The sequence below is a fragment of the Pseudorca crassidens genome, chromosome 1, assembly GCF_039906515.1.
Source record: "Pseudorca crassidens isolate mPseCra1 chromosome 1, mPseCra1.hap1, whole genome shotgun sequence".
Lineage (NCBI taxonomy): Eukaryota > Metazoa > Chordata > Mammalia > Artiodactyla > Delphinidae > Pseudorca > Pseudorca crassidens.
Window position 1 is genome coordinate 77,372,862 of NC_090296.1, and position 16,484 is coordinate 77,389,345.

Sequence of the window (16,484 nt, forward strand, 5' to 3'; positions counted from 1 at the left end):
TGTTATACATATTACATCCATGTTACAAAACCAGTAACACATTGTTATAATTATTGCCTTATATAATTTTATATCTTTTAAAGAATATGAGAGAAGAAAGAAGAGTAAGCATATATTTATGGCTTTTGTTACAAGAGCCTTCTTATTTCCTATTTCTAGTCTTTTTCATTTGTTTTTGTGTATTCCCCATATAGAGTTATTTCCTTAGACTAATACAGTTTTGCTCCCACTCACATCCTTTTTGCTGTTATTGGCAAATGTATTGTTGGGTCTATAACGTATAGAAATATAATTGTGCACATATTGTTTTGTACAGTTGCTTTTAAAATCAGTTATTGGAAGAGAGGCTGTATCAGATATGATTTGCAAATATTTCTCCCATTCTGTAGGTTGCCTTTTCATTTTGTTGGTAGTTTCCCTTGCTGCGCAGAAGCTTTTTAGTTTGATGTAGTCCCACTTGTTTATTTTTACTTTTGTTGTCGAATCCAAAACCTCATTCCCAAGACCTATGTCAAGGAATTTATCACCTATGTTTCTTCCAGGAGTTTTATGGTTTCAGGTATTACATTCAAGTCTTTAATCCATTTTGAGTTAATTTTTGTGTATGGGGTAAGATAAGGGCCCAGTTTCATTCTTTTGAATGTGGCTCTCCAGTTTTCCCATCACCATTTAAAGAAGAGATTGTTTTTTTCCCCATTGTATATTCTTAGCTCCTTTGTCATAAATTACTTGACCATATATGCATGGGATTATTTCTGGGCTCTCTATACTGTTCCATTGAGCTATGTGTCTGTTTTTATGCCAATACCATACTGTTTTAATTGGTATAGCTTTGTAATATAGTTTGAAATCAGGAAGTGTTATGCCTCTAGCTTTGTTCTTCTTTTTCAAGATTGCTTTAGCTATTTGGGGTCTTTTGTGTTCCCTTACGAATTTTAGGATTGTTTGTCCTATTTCTGTGAAAAATGCCATTGGAATTTTGATAGGGATTGCACTGAATCTGTAGATTGCTTTGGGTAGTATGGACATTTTAACTATTAATTCTTCTAATCTGTAAACATGAACTAGCTTTCCATTTATTTGTACTGTCGATTTCTTTCATCAGTGACTTATAGTTCACAGTATACACCAGACTTATTTCATAATGATGAGGTTAACATAATAATGATGCCTTCCTATTTAGTTTTCACATTGCTTTCATCAGTATTTTCTTATTTGTTCTGTTCTTTCTCTCCATCATGGGACTATGCATATTTTATTTTTTGTCCCAGATTTTTGCCAGATGAACCAAACATAAAATCTCTAGGAGTTTTTAAGATACACCTTTCTCTAAGTTACATCAAATGTATTCTAAACTTTATTACTTTTACTACCCTCTTGTGATGGAGGCTAATGACGACTTTTCTTGTCTCCACTGTTGGGTGGAGGTAATGAGATTCTTGTTCAGTGATTCTTCTAATTTGGGAATTAGTCATTCAGCTGTGTGAGGCCCAGCCTATTATAAACACTCTGTAAATATTAAATGAGGTGATGGCAGAGTCATTAATTCTATCTAGGTCTCCAGTCTTCCATTTCAGTGGTTATTTCTGTGTTAATACTTCCTTGGGTGTTTCAGATCATAATCCTTTCACATCAAGCTAATTATTTTGCTCAGGGTTACATTTTTGCTATGGCTATATCTGTGTTCAAAGTTTTTTACTAACTGGAGAAGACTCTCTGAACTCTGTTCACCCAGTGGGTCAGCAAAAGAATATTGGATTTTCTCAAATTAAACCCTGCAAGTATTTTTCAGCTGTAGTTCTATTCCCCAAATTCTCGTCAGTTGGGAAGCTATTTTCTTTGGAATATTCCTGGTATTTGTTATTTATATAGCAGGTATCATTCAGTCACATACCTTTAATCTGCCAGCATCTTATGGTTCTGAGAAACTTGCAGGAATGGTAGGAAACCTCTAGGTTTCAGGCAGTGTCTGCAATTTCTAGAATATAATGTGGATTGCCATTTTTTTGTGTGCTGTCAAGGAGGTTTATGATGATATTTGAGTGCTGAAAGTGATTGTGAAAGGTCAGTTACTCCATTGTTTCATGAAAACTTATGAAATTTGATTCAGGTGAGGACTGTTGCCTACTGTTAAATTTGTTACGTGAATGGTTGATTGGGGAACTAGAAATTTGTAGTGGACCAAAATAACACTACACAGACAATTTCCTAGATGTAACAGGGAAAACATATCCATACAGTGGGTGGATCAGGCTTCATCATCCAAATTCATTGGTTAATCTCAGCTTTACTTATGTTGGCTTAGCCGTTTATCAGCTGTCATTTGATGTGATGTAATATAAGGTTCAGAGCACCATCTGTGATGTATTTTAGCCAAAAAATACCTGACTCTATTGGGTGTTTATAGATTAAAAAAATTTTTTTATCCACTATTTCCTGTAAACTAATATACTAACACCACAAGGAATCAGCCAGACAGAAGATGGGTCCTTTTGCATTCTACCTGTACTGGTCTCTTCAATAAATCAATGTCATAAAAATAGAGGTTGTACTAGATTCAAAGAGACTTAAGGGACAAGCACTGAGATACAACGCATGATCTTGAATCGGATACTGGCTTAGACAAACCAACTGTAAAGGAAATTTTTTTGGTCAGTTAGGGAAATTTGGAAATAGTCTGGATGTTACGTGAAATGAAATTTACTGAAATGCAGAAGTGGAGAATAACTCTGGTGACCAAGAAAAAGTATATATAAATATTTATATAGTAAAAGATCTGGAAGTATATACACTTAAGGTGTTAGTAATGGTACTCCCAGGTGATGGGAATGTGGGGTTTTAATATTTTTACTTGTCTTTCCCTCCTAATTTTCTGCAATGTACATGCCTGTTTCTGTGTTATTAAAAACTTACTTTAAAAAAGTCTAACTCATCCTGTACAGATGGATTATTTTAATATATTTCACAAATTCTTTTCTTGGTAAGGATTTTATAATCTTTGGGATACTCCTTTGAATTGTATCTTTAGATTCTATATACAGCTTTTTAAAAATTTAATCTTTTTTTTTTTTTTCGGTACGCGGGCCTCTCACTGTTGTGGCCTCTCCCATTGCGGAGCACAGGCTCCGGACGCGCAGGCTCAGGGGCCATGGCTCACGGGCCCAGCCGCTCTGCGGCATGTGGGATCTTCCCGGACCGGGGCACGAACCCGTGTCCCCTGCATCGGCAGGCGGACTCTCAACCACTGTGCCACCAGGGAAGCCCCTAAAATTTAATCTTTTATTATGGAAAATTTCAAACACATATTAAAATAGAATAATATAATGAATTTCCGTGTACTCATCATCCAGCTTCAGAAATGATCAATTATGCCGTTTATTTCATCTCTACCCACAATTCCTCTCCACCTATTATTTTGAAGCAAACCCACATGTCATATCTTTGCATCCATAAATAGTTCAATATTTATTTCTAAAAGATAAAAACATTAAAAAAATAATGGTATCACACCAAACAATAAGTAAATAAAATAACAATATTTCCTTAATATAAGAAAATGTCTTGTTCACATTTCTTCAATAGTCTTATAAGTGATTTTCTCTAGTTATAGTGTTTGAATCAGAGTACAGATAAGTTCCCAACATTACAATGGTTACGTGTCCATTAAGCTTTTTTTTTTTTTAGTGTTTATTTATTTTTACTTGTTGACAGTTTGCTTTATTTATTTATTTATCGCTGTGTTGGGTCTTCGTTTTTGTGCGAGGGCTTTCTCTAGTTGTGGCAAGCGAGGGCCACTCTTCATCGCGGTGCGCGGGCCTCTCACTATCACCGCCTCTCTCGTTGCGGAGCACAGGCTCCAGATGTGCAGGCTCAGTAATTGTGGCTCACGGGCCCAGTTGCTCCGCGGCATGGGGGATCTTCCCAGACCAGGGCTCGAACCCGTGCCCCCTGCATTGGCAGGCAGATTCTCAACCACTGCGCCACCAGGGAAGCCCTAAGCTTTTTTTTTAAACATTTTTATTGGAGTATAATTGCTTTACAATGGTGTGTTATTAAGCTCTTTTAATCTATAGGTTTCTCCCTCCTCCCCCATCATTTTTTTTTCCTTGCAATTTATTTGTTGAAGAAACTAGACCCTTTATCTTTTGTAATTTCTCACATTCTGCATTTTTCTGCATGCTGTCTTAACATTTTAATGCCCAAGTCTGGAAACTGTTCTCTGGAATGCATCTGAGTAGGTTCCCATTTAAAGCTTATAAAATATACTTGCGGAATGTGTTTGTAAAATCTGTAAACTGGAAGAACTAATTTCCATCCTAAAGTCTTTTGAATTTAAGACTCTTACAGCCTTGACTATTTCAGTAAGAAGAAACAACTCGTGAAATAGGATTACATTGGGGGTAGACTTCAGTGATTCAGTTACACAGATTTTAGGTAGGATCTCATCAGATTTCCTTTGCACAGCTAAATGAAGAGTTTACACTGAAAGTACATTCTGATGTAGTGGGGTTCTCTTGAAATATTATTTAATACTTGCATAAAGCTTGGTTTATAAGATGTGCTCTTTATACCTATGTACTATTTTTTTGTTTTCATTTGTTTTTAAAAATTTTTACTGCTAAGGCTACTAAGGTTAAGATTTCCACTGCCTGCTTATCGATTTGTCTCTAATGATTGCAGGTCGAAGATGACAGTGATGCAGAGACCTATGGAGAAGAGAATGAAGAACAGGGAAATTATTCTAAAAGGAAGATAGTTTCTAACTGGGATCGATATCAAGATACTGAAAAAGAGGTCGATAATGAAAGTGGAGAATCACAGAGGGGGACAGATTTCAGCGTTCTCCTCAGCTCTGCAGGTATGAATTCCAGTTGCGTGCGGACTGCTTAGTGCTATGAAAGTTGCATAGGCATTTATGTTCCTTTTTAAATAGCATTTTAATAACTAGGAATTCATTGTTTGTTCTTTGGATTTTAAATCCAGATAAAGGACAGTGTGTCTAATGGTTGGCAAGGAAAAAGTGACATTTCTTTAAATGGAAATCTGGGTTTCCATGTACTGATGTAGAAAGACTTCAGTCCTGGTTGAAAGGTAAAAGGCTTTATAGGAATGAAAAATGCTAAACTATGCCCCTGTAAATTGGGTAGGCTGAGAAACAGAAGTGTTTTCTTTGATTTCAGAGGAATTAGTACTGAAGTTTATACAAAGGTTTACAAAGTTTCTAGAATATACATTCTTTTTTCCTTTTATACTCAAGAACGTACATATTAGTGGGTAGGCACATATTGTAGCCATATGTGTCTGAATACTGATACTTTCTTTGTTGGTTTTGGACAGTCTTCTCTGTCAGCAAGGGGAGACACTCATCCCTTCTTTGACCAGCTGTTTAAGATTGACTCCGTTGAGCAATGCACAGCAGTGTGAAGCCTGAGAGTAGCAACAGGAAATGGACCAGAGCTGGTTGTATAGAGGGCTGTTCCCTACCAGCGTGTGGCATAAGAATTCAAAGGAAAAATGGTGGCTAGACTTTTGGTTTTCAGGAGTTACGGATGGGGAGTGGGCGGGAGGTGGATGTGCACATGAAAGGGCAACACGAAGGATCCTTGCAGTGCTGGTACCGATCAGTATCTTGATTGCGGTGGTGGACACACAAATTCTTACATACACACACGTAAAAGTGAGTGCAAATAAAACGGGAAATCCAAATAAGATTAGTGGATTCTATCTATGTCAAATGTCAATTCCTGGTTGGGATATTATACTATAGTTGTGCAAAATGTTATCATCGGGGCCAACCGTGTAGGAGATCTTGCTGTATTATTTCTTGTAACTATCTGAATTTACAATTACCTCAAAAAAGTTGCCAGGTTAAAAAAAATTTAAAGGATGAAGCTATGAGAAACGGAAATAAAGTGAAAGTAATATTTTCAGACAGTTGGCTTTGAATTTCTTCTTCTCCCCAGCTTTTATGTTGCTGTTGAGTTGTGCCTTTCTTTTTTCTCATCTGCCTGTATTTTTGAATGTCTGCACCAAACTAAGTATCATAAAGTGATGAATTGTCTTCCAAGTTAATAGAATAAACCCTTTGAGTAGGAAACGAAGAGGTAAGTGGAGAGAGTATTAGATTTGAGTAGGAGAGCAGATTCAGCCTGGGGTTGTTATGTTTATGCCACGTAGCGTAACCCCCTTGTTTGGATGATGGCATCCAACTCGTTGTTCAGGGACTGGTAGCTCATCTTTTTGCCACTCAGATGAGTGTTTCCCTCTCATTACCTGCATTTTGGCCAGTTATGGATTTATAAGCACTTTTTTCCAAGATAGGAGAAGGATAAAATGTGGGCTCATCAGTTTCAATTTTTACCAGCTGTCCCACTAAAAGATTTAGGGGGCAAATTGAAGTAGTGCATAAAATTAACATGTGGACTGCCTACCAGTGGATTTAATTGAATCAGTTGTGTAGTCAAGTTACTAGGACGGTATCTGGCAATAAAAGAGACTGCATAAATGTTTGAAAGCAATTCAGAATGCTAGTTTAATCCAACAGTTATGCACATTGGCTTATGATTTTGGTTATTTATTGTAGCGTTTTATTTATAACTAAAAGCCTGGCATGGTTTGGGTCTTATATGTATATTTTTCTTGTAGTCTGTCTTTGCTTACTGATTTCTTAAGTGGTTTGTTTATCGGTGATTAGTTTCTTGGGAGATCACAACTGTCACATCTTGATATGTGCTTACATTTCTTTCCCAGTTTGCTGCTGATCTATCATTTTCTTTTCACTACAGCGTAAGCCTGAGAAGAGCTTCCGTGCTTTCTTCCTCTATGGTGGGGTAGGCTATATTGGATTACTTTTGAGAAGTGGAGTTCATTCTGTGATCATAAAATATTAAGAATGTCCTCTAGATAGGCTGACCATATTCCTTGGAATGATTCTGATTTTTAGTATACTGTCCTTATTTGTATAAATACATATACAACCCAGAAAAAATATCACTGACCATACTCCTTGGAATGATTCTGATTTTTTAGTATACTATCATTGTTTATATTAATAAATATACAACCCAGTAAAAACATCATAGACGTGCGCATTGTAAACTTTCCTAGATATTGCCAAAATGCTCTCCAAAGAGGAGATGAGCTGAACTTCCTAGGGTCCACTGTCTTTGCCAATATGTAGCACTGTTAGACATTTTTTTTTTTTTTTTTTTTTTTTTTTGCGGTATGCGGACCTCTCACTGTTGTGGCCTCTCCTGTTGCGGAGCACAGGCTCCGGATGCACAGGCTCAGCGGCCATGGCTCACGGGCCTAACTGCTCGGTGGCATGTGGGATCTTCCTGGACCGGGGTACGAACCCGTGTCCCCTGCATTGGCAGGCGGACTCTCAACCACTGCGCCATCAGGGAAGCCCTGTTAGGCTTTTAAAAAATTTTTTTATTGTGGCCAATTGATTGAGTGGTATCTAGTTGAGGTTCCTTCAATTATTGGAGCACCCACCATTTCCAGGTACCGTTTCAGAGGCTGAGCATACACAAGTGAAACAGAACAGACACAAACACCTGCCTCGTGGAGTTGACATTCTAGAGGGTGCAGACACAGAATAAAGAAAAGGAAACTATGTAAGATGTCAAATGGCTATAATTGCTTAGGGTAGAAGTGAAGTGAGGAGGGGCCTTTACAATTTTAGAAAGGTGGCCAGAGAAAGTCTTACTGATAAGATGACATTTGAATAAAAGACCTGAGAAAGGTGAGGGAGCAGGCATTGAGGATATCTGTGGGAAGAGTGTTCCGGGCAGAGGCGGGAGCAAGTTCAGAGGCTTTGAGATAGGAGTAAAGGAAATAGCAGAGAGGCCAGCGTGGCTGGAGCAAAGTGAGCAGGTAGGCGGTGAGGTCAGAGATGCGTCGCGTGGCCAGATCGCCTGGAGGCTTGTAGGCCATTCTAAAGATGTTGGCTTTTACTCAGAGTGAAGTGTGCAGCCACTGGAGGGTTTTGAAGAGAAGAGTGATATAGCTAACTCTTGTTTTAACGGGATCATTCTGGCTGCTGAGTTGGAATAACCTGAAGACTGGTGAGGGAGGGAGCAGGTAGACCAGTGAGGCTACTGAAATACAGTTGTTCCTCGGTATCCATGGGGGTTTGGTTCCAGGACCCCCAGTGGATAACAACATCTGTGGATGCTTAAGTCCCTTGCATAAAATGGTGTAGTAGAGCTAGCCCTCTGTTTCCGTGGGTTCTGTATCTGCAGATTTCTGTCTGTGGTTGAATCTGCGGATGTGGAACCTGCAGATATGAAGGGCCGACTGCAATGCAGACAAGTACTGATGGTGGCTGGGGCTAGGGGTGGTAGCGGTGGAGGTGGTGAAACATGGTTGAGTTTCGGATCTATTTTGAAAGAACTGCAAATGTAGGGTATAAGATCAGACTTGCACATGTGGGGTGTGAGATTAAGAGATGCACGAGGATGACACCAAGATTGTGGCCTGCAGAGCTAGAAGAAGGGGTTTGACATTAAATGAGATGGATAAAACTATAGGAGGTGCTCAGTTTGCACGTGTTAAAATTGAGATGCCAGTTAGACATCTGTATTAGTCCAAATCCTGTAGGAACTAGATGGTACAGTCAATATAATTATAAAGAAGTTTTAATGAAGGAAGCATTTCCAAAGTTACAGGTAGCACGTAGGGAAAGCACAAAGATAGTACAGCATTGGGAGGGCAGGTAAAGGCAGAGATGTTACCACCCCTGTTACTAGAACTCTGAAGGAGAGCTTCATGTGAGAAGTTTGCCTTGAGAGGATGAATCACCTTTGGTCTAAAGATGTAGCCAGCAAAGGTGACTCTACAGGGAAAGGGACAGGGGAATAAGTGCTCTGGTCTTAGACTCCTTTTTTCCTTCATTCTCCTTCCAAAGCTCCCCCATAAGCCTAACCTACTGGAAGTCAGAAGGCAAGGGAAGCCTGAAGCTGTGATCCATATAGATCAACCTCCTAGGGCAGAACAGAGAGGGGACGGGTGGAGAGTGAACCTGGAGTGATAACTGCAAGAGACCTAGCACAACACCCAACAGGAAGTATTGGAAATATTTCCAAGTAGCTTGTTGGATAAAGGTATCTGGGGTTCAGGACCCGGGTTTGGACAGGAGATAAACATTTGGGTGATGCCAGATGGTATTTAAAGTCATGAGAATGCGTTAGGATGACCAAGGGAGTTATTGAGTAGAAAACTACTGAGCCCTGGGTACCACAGTGTCTAGAGGTTAGGGAAATGAGAAAAAAACAGCAAGGAGAATGAAGAAGGAATGAAGGAGTGTTTCCAGGAAGAACAAGGGATTTGTGTCAAACACAGCTGACGACAACCAAGAATTGACAGTTGAATTTAACAACATAAGGTTACCGGTGAGCTTAGCTACAGCAGTTTTGTTGGAGTGGTGGGATAAATTCTTCTTGGATTCAAAAAGAATATGGAAGGAGAGACATTTGAGACAGAAAGTATAAACAACTATTAATATTGAGGAATTTTGTTTATAAAGGGAAGGAGAATAATGGGCTGGTGGAGGAAGTGGGTCAAAACATATTTTTTAAACATGGGAGAAGTGATTGCATGTTTATCTGTTGATAGAAAGATCCAGAAAAGAGGTCAAAAATAATGTGAGAAGAGGTGAGAATTGCTGGATCTGTGTTCTTTGGTCCACATGAGGTGATGGAATCGTTTGTACAGATGGAGCGATTGCCCACTGCCAGGGGCTGGGCCAGTTTTTCAACTGTAATTGGAGGAAACCCAGAATATTTGGGCATAGGTGTAGGTAGTAGGTGGGTAGATGTGATGGGGGCTTGAGGAAGCCGTCTTCTGATTGCTTCTGTTTTCTTAGTGAAATGAGAAAGCTGTCAGTGAGAGTCAGGGAGGAGGTGTTGGAAATGTGAGGAGAGAGTAGAAGTTAAGAAATAGTTATCTATAGAAGACAAACTCATGGTTGCCAAAGGGGAAGGGAGGGGGATAAATTACGAGTATGGGATTAACAAGTACAAACAACTGTACATAAGATAGATAAGCAACAAGGATTTACTGTATAGCACAGGGAACTAGATTCAGTATCTCATAATAACCTATAATGAAAAATAGTCTGAAAAAATAGACTGAATCACTTTGCTGCATACCTGAAACTAACATAATATTGTAAATCAACTACATTTCAGTAATCAAAAAGTACTAAAAAAAAAAAGAAACAGCTGTCTAGAGAGTGGGAAACTGAATGAAATAGGAAAATGTGGTATGGTTGCTGGGTGCTCATGGACGCCCACGGGAGGTTGATGGTCATGAATTTAAGGTGAGAAAAGGTGTGTTTTCCCCCATTCACATCCTGCTGTGTGGGTGCAGGTATGGAGGGATGGAGAGTAGGATTTAATCATGATTATATCGTTGTTCAGCCCAGCAAATGCAACGAAGTGAGAAACAGAAAAGGGGTGATTAGAATGATTGCCGTTGCGTTCAAGCTGGGTAAAGAGAGACGTGCAGGCACGAGAGAGGTGAGGGGCAGAGGAAAGACAGTGGGATCAGTGGACTATAGATTTCTCTGTGCAGAAGGATTGTTGACCTCCTTGAAGGGGTATGAGTCGGAAAGTGGGGAAGAGGTGGCCATAGAGTGGAGCATTTCAAGTTTGGGTTTAGTGGGGCAGAGGTTGTAAGTGATGCTAATGATGTACTCTAGTATGAAATCGTGAGTGAGTGTCTGAGCTGGCGTGGAGGCCTGGGTGGTTGCATTTCCTGAGCTAACTGTTGAGGCTGAGCATCTTTTTTTTGCTGTGCTAGCTTGCTTCTGTAGACGCCTGCACACATTCTTTGACCATTTGGCTTGTTTGCTTCTCATTGACATATATTTTTAATATATTCTTGATACTTTTGATGTTTATTTTTACAGATACCTTCTATTATGGGATTTTTCTCTTACTTTTGTAATGGTATCTTTTGGTGCATGGTTTTATGTTTTAATATAATTGAATTTATCAACTTTCTGTCTTACAGTTTGTGTTGTTTTGTGCCTTGTTTGGGAAATTCATCTTTCCCTCCAGATCACAAAGATATGTTCTCTTATATTTCCTCTTACAAATTCAAATTTTGCTTTGTTTTCTGAAGCGTGTTAAATTTTATCAGTTGCTACATTCTTTCACAACCTTTAAAAAAGAAAAACCTTATTGAGGTATTATTGACATATAAAAAGCTGTTCATATTTAACATATACAACTTGATGAGTTCAGGGATTAAGTTTGTACCTGTGAAATAGTCACGGCCATAGAATGTCCATCAACCCCCCAAATTTCCTCCCATCTGCTTTATCTTATTATTAATTTTGGTGGTAAGAACACTTAAGATCTACCCTCTTAGCAAATTTTAGGTATACAATACAGTATTGTTAGCTACAGGTACTCTGCTGTGTAGTAGATCTCTACCGCTTACCTATCTTGTATAACTGAAACTTTTACAACCATTTTTAGATTAGTGGAGTGAGGTGGCATAATTACTCCACCTTGCATTTCAGTCTTCTAAAGAGTATTTAACTTTTGACGGTAGAACAGATCTGGTTTTGAATCCTATTCTATCATGTTTTTGTCTAAGGCAACGCTATTTCTCTCAGTAGGAAATGCAGGAATAGTAGGAAGTAACAGTGTTTGATTTGGTGATGTCAGCATCTTATCCCAAATTTACCACTGATTTTAGTTCTGCTTAATGTGTAACCAAGGTACCTAGATTTAGTATTTATCTGAAATTTGTTGTTGATAGAAGCTTAGTTAACTGTGTTCAGTAAAATAAAGTCCAATTTCTTTTTTCCTTGAATGTTAGACATAATAGCAGTGGTTGCCAACAGAATTTATATATCTTTGTTTTCCTGAGAAATTAAAAGTTATCCTTGGGTATAATATAACTTACTTATTGAGTCTATTTCTTGAATAATCAGTGGTGGTGATCTGAGTTACTAAACATTTAAAAGTTGGTGGCCTTAAGTTAAGTCATAAAACAGTCTTTTCCCCTTTCCAGCGCTTTGTTCCCTATAGTTATTAATCTGCTTTTCTCCCCCATCTCGGTGTCCGCCACATGTCATGAAAGGATCACCATTGCCATTGCAATGTGTCATCCAGACTTGGTTTTCCAGTCAGGGGCTCTTTGCTTTGGACTGTTCTTTAGACATTATTTCCTATTCCAGAATTAGCTGTGCTTTGCGTACACCTCTGGTCCAATTCTCAACTGCCATTCTGAAGGCAGACCTTCTGCTAAGAGTATACCTAGCTTAATGGGGTGTTCTTCTCCTAGTAGGATTTCCATTACAGTGGTGAATTTTTGAAGACCATGAATGAATTCAAAGAGTGAATTTCTGTTGTGCACACAGTTGGTGTATACGTATGTTGGTATATTAACTTTGGAAGACAGTTTGTCATTTTCCAGTAAAGTTGACGCTCCAGTACTTCCAACCTTGGAAGATACTCTAGAGAAATTCTAGCACGTGTGTATCAGGAGACATGTGCATGAATGTGCATAGCTGTATTTGTTCAGAAGAGCCACAAATGGAAGCAACTCAAATGCCCATTAACAGTGGGATGAGTACATAAATATTGTAAGTGGATGAATCTCTGAAACCTTATGTGAATACCTCCAAAATAGCTCAGTATGATTCTATCCATAGAAAGTTCAAACACAACAAAAAGTAAACTGTGTTATTTAGGGATGCATGTTTAAATGGTAAAATGAAAATCAAGGACATGATTATTACAAAAATCAGGGCTGCGGTCACCTCCAGTGGAGAGATGAGGGGAAATGATTGGGAAGGGCGCATAGTAGGTGTGCGGTGGGGTTGGTAGGGAGGCTTCTGTGGCGTCGGCGGTATTCTATTTCTTGATCTGGATAATGGTTCCTTGTGTTTGTTTAAAAATCCTTTAAGTTGTCTATATCCATTGCCTATTCTTTACGTATCTCTCTATACGAGGGAAAAAAAAAGTCTAAAAATGGACTTCTCACGGTAGAATTTCAGTTACTACCATAGACCATGGGAAACATTTTGGGAGAAGCAGCCCTTTTCAGCACCTTCATCCTGTGTCTTCAACATGCAGGTGCTTTCTGCTTTGTTTGAGTTTCTGGCCAGGGGCAGTGGCATCTCATTTTTATAAATGGAGGATATGGGAAGGGGACTAGTTTGCTTGAAGTCCTTTTTCTGGTAGGATTGGGAGTCTTCAGACATCTGTTTAGTACTCTTTCTGGAAGCCTTCATCTTATAGCTAATCATGCCTTCCGCTTTTCTTTTTGAACAGTATTCTTGCAGTTCTAGGTTATGTTTCAAAACCTTTGAAAATGACACCATACTCTCACATTCAGGCATAAAAACTTAGATCTTTAAGCATTTTTTCTGCCTCCTACTTTGTTTTTCAAATGGTGAGTTATTGAAACCATGCCATGTGCTTTATTATTTTTCTTTTCAGATGTCACAGATAACCAGAGTTAGACAGATGTTTACAGTGTGAGCAGGATGCACTGAAGCAACGTTGAAGATAAACATGAGGAAAACAGTCTTTTAGGTGCAAGTCTATAAGCTGTTTATTTATTTATTATTTATTTATTTATTTATTTTTGCCGTACGCGGGCCTCTCACTGCTGTGGCCTCTCCCGCTGCAGAGCACAGGCTCCGGACGCGCAGGCCCAGCGGCCATGGCTCACGGGCCCAGCCACTCTGCGGCATGTGGGATCTTCCCGGACAGGGGCACGAACCCGTGTCCCCTGCATCGGCAGGCGGACTCCCAACCACTGCGCCACCAGGGAAGCCCTAAGCTGTTTATTTTAAGTGGAACAAATAAAAATGATTAGACTACAGTTTGGTCAGCATAGTTCTCTAGGCATATTTTCATTTAAAGCTGTTATAGGAAAAGCCCATCTATCCTATAGATGGGATGCTGCCTGATTCATGAATCATTGAATAAAGCCAATTAGACCTTCAAAAAGCTACTATATATCTTCCTGAGTGTAATTTTAAGAAAAGTTGATTTTGGGGGGAGATTTTAATTATAATATTAGATTTTCTTACCTCTGCATCCTTTTGCCAGCAATTAGACCGAAAGGGAAAAGAAGGCTGTCACTCTAGCAGCCTGTATTTTTTCATTAAACTTTGAACCTTTTTTCCCATGAAGCAGTGGGACAGTTTGAGTTGTATTTGTCCTCTTTGATTGAGTTCTTTTGTTTTTTTCTTTTTATTTGGTATGCATTTTATTGGTTTTTACTAATATATTCTTATATTACGAAGGAATTTAGTGGAAATACATTCCCTTTGATATTGGAATCATTTGAAATAACACAAGCAGAACTATACATTAAAAAAATCTTTATTTGAACAACAACAACAAAAAGACAGGTTAAACCACACACACAGGTTAAAACACACACACACACACACACACACACAAATCTTTCCTTTCTTACAGCTGGATATTGAAGTGGGTCTAATTTGATTTTCTTATTTTCAAACCTCCAAAGATAGAAGCAGCTGAATACCTAGAAATTTGTTTGCTACCCTACTGGTCTCCTGCACCATTGTGTTTTCTATTGTTTTGATGAAGACTCTTTGTCTACTTTTACCGTCCAGCTGCTTCATTTTTTATCATGTTTATCATTAACTGTCAATTTTCATTCTCTTGCTCTGAAACTGTAGTTTTCCTTAAACAGACGCAGCCTAGGCAGCTTTAATTCCTTTTCCTTTAAATCTGTGACCTTTTGATTTCCATTTGTTGAGGGATTCTGGTTGATCCACCACGATTGTTTTCAGCGCTGTGTTTTCTCTCTCCTGGTACTCCCCACCTCTCTTCTTTGTTCTTTAATTGGAGGTTACCATTATTGGCTTCTTCGGCTATATCTAGTGCTGCTTCGGCTTTCTCATGAAATGGAATTATTTCTCTCTTTTGCACCTCTGATAAAGTCTATCCGCTTTATCTCCCCACAGTTTGAGGAAAGGAAGTGTAGATCTTCTCTACAGGTCGAATCATCTAAGTCATCCAAAAAACTCAGCAAAAATCTCATCTTCTAGAGATTTCATTTCAGCATTTATAGCACTGCTGTTTTTCTTCTTCTTTAGCTCTCAATTTAGCTTATACTTCATTTTGCCTTCTCTCTCTCTCTTTTATTTTTTTGCAAATTAATCTTTCTCGAAAAGTATTAGAGAGTCTCTCTTTATGCTTTTGGTCAGAGGTCTCAGTTTCTCATTTGAATATTTTTATTCTAATCTTTCTTTTGTCTTTATCTTTATCTTCTAATCTTTCTTTTGTCCCCTAGGGTTGTACCAGTTGAGAAGCCTTTTATATAAATGGATCTGTTTTTACATCATTTTTTATGGTCATCCGTCATCAGACATTTTATACTCATCAGAGAGTTTTGCATGGAGAGCTTCTGATTTTAGCTTTATCTTTATTTATTTTCATGGGTTTTGACTTTGATTTTCTTACTACTTCTATTAAAGTCTGAGGGATTTTAACCTGTTGAATTATATTATCTCCAGAGGTACCCAGCTTTCATGCAGTTTGATCTGTTCCTTAAAAAATTTGTCTTATGGCAAACTGTAGTCAGATAACACTTGGTTCGATGACTGATTTTGGTCCCAGAGCAGCCATTTTCTCACCACCACCATTTTTGGCTGTTGTTGCTGTCTTCCTGAGCCCAGTCCTTCAGAGCTGAGCCGTGGTGACTGAAATGTCTCAAGTTCATTTTATGAACTGAATGTTTATTTAGACTATTAGATAATTTAGATTATTCTTACTAGAAATTTTACTGAGAGAACATTATTGAATCTTTTTGGATTTGACTTGTATTCCAGATACTGTTCTGGTTGATAAATGTCTAACTGGCTACATCATCCAGTCTGCATGTTACATTCTAACAGCATCTACATATTCCTCTCAACTCTGCTGTCTACCCTCTCAGTCTGTTTATTCTTGTGGACTCATACTTCCCTTTAAAAAATTACCCTCATTTAAAAGAGGGTTTTGGGAAGCAGAGCAAATAAATGCTCATGATCAATGTCATATTTAAGTGGAAGTTGATAAGTTCTCTTTACTTGCTCTAGAAAGAGAATAAAAGAGTTATTTTGGTAAAAGCTTTAATGAAGGTCAGGGTAGAACCTCTTCTAATATAAAGAGCATGGAACATGAATTTAAAGGCTATGAAAAGGGCAGACATAACCATAGGATTGTGATAACAAAGTCATCTATTTCAGTAAGTGTACCCAAAGTGTTGTATGTGTATTTTGGTTGTAGAATGGAAGGCGCATTGGATTGAAGGATGTCAGCTGAACTGTCTTGGTTCTGGTTGTCACTTACTAACTACATGCCTTTGGGGGAGTGAAACTCTCGGAACTTCCTTTTTTATTTTTTTAAACTGTAAAAAATAATACCTGGTTTAATACTTGCTTTAATCCAGGATGGTTGTAGGGATCATGTAGAACTATTAAATAAACTATAAAG

General features: G+C 38.4%; 1 protein-coding gene across 1 annotated transcript in view; it reads left to right on the forward strand.

Moving 5' to 3' along the window:
• The window catches only part of AVEN (apoptosis and caspase activation inhibitor), a 193,846-nt gene that overhangs the window by 34,134 nt on the left and 143,228 nt on the right, over positions 1 to 16,484 (forward strand). Inside the window, exon 2 of the mRNA XM_067742213.1 lies at positions 4,681 to 4,858. Coding sequence (XP_067598314.1) covers positions 4,681 to 4,858 — 178 coding nt within the window. The remainder of the gene's footprint in view (positions 1 to 4,680; positions 4,859 to 16,484) is intronic.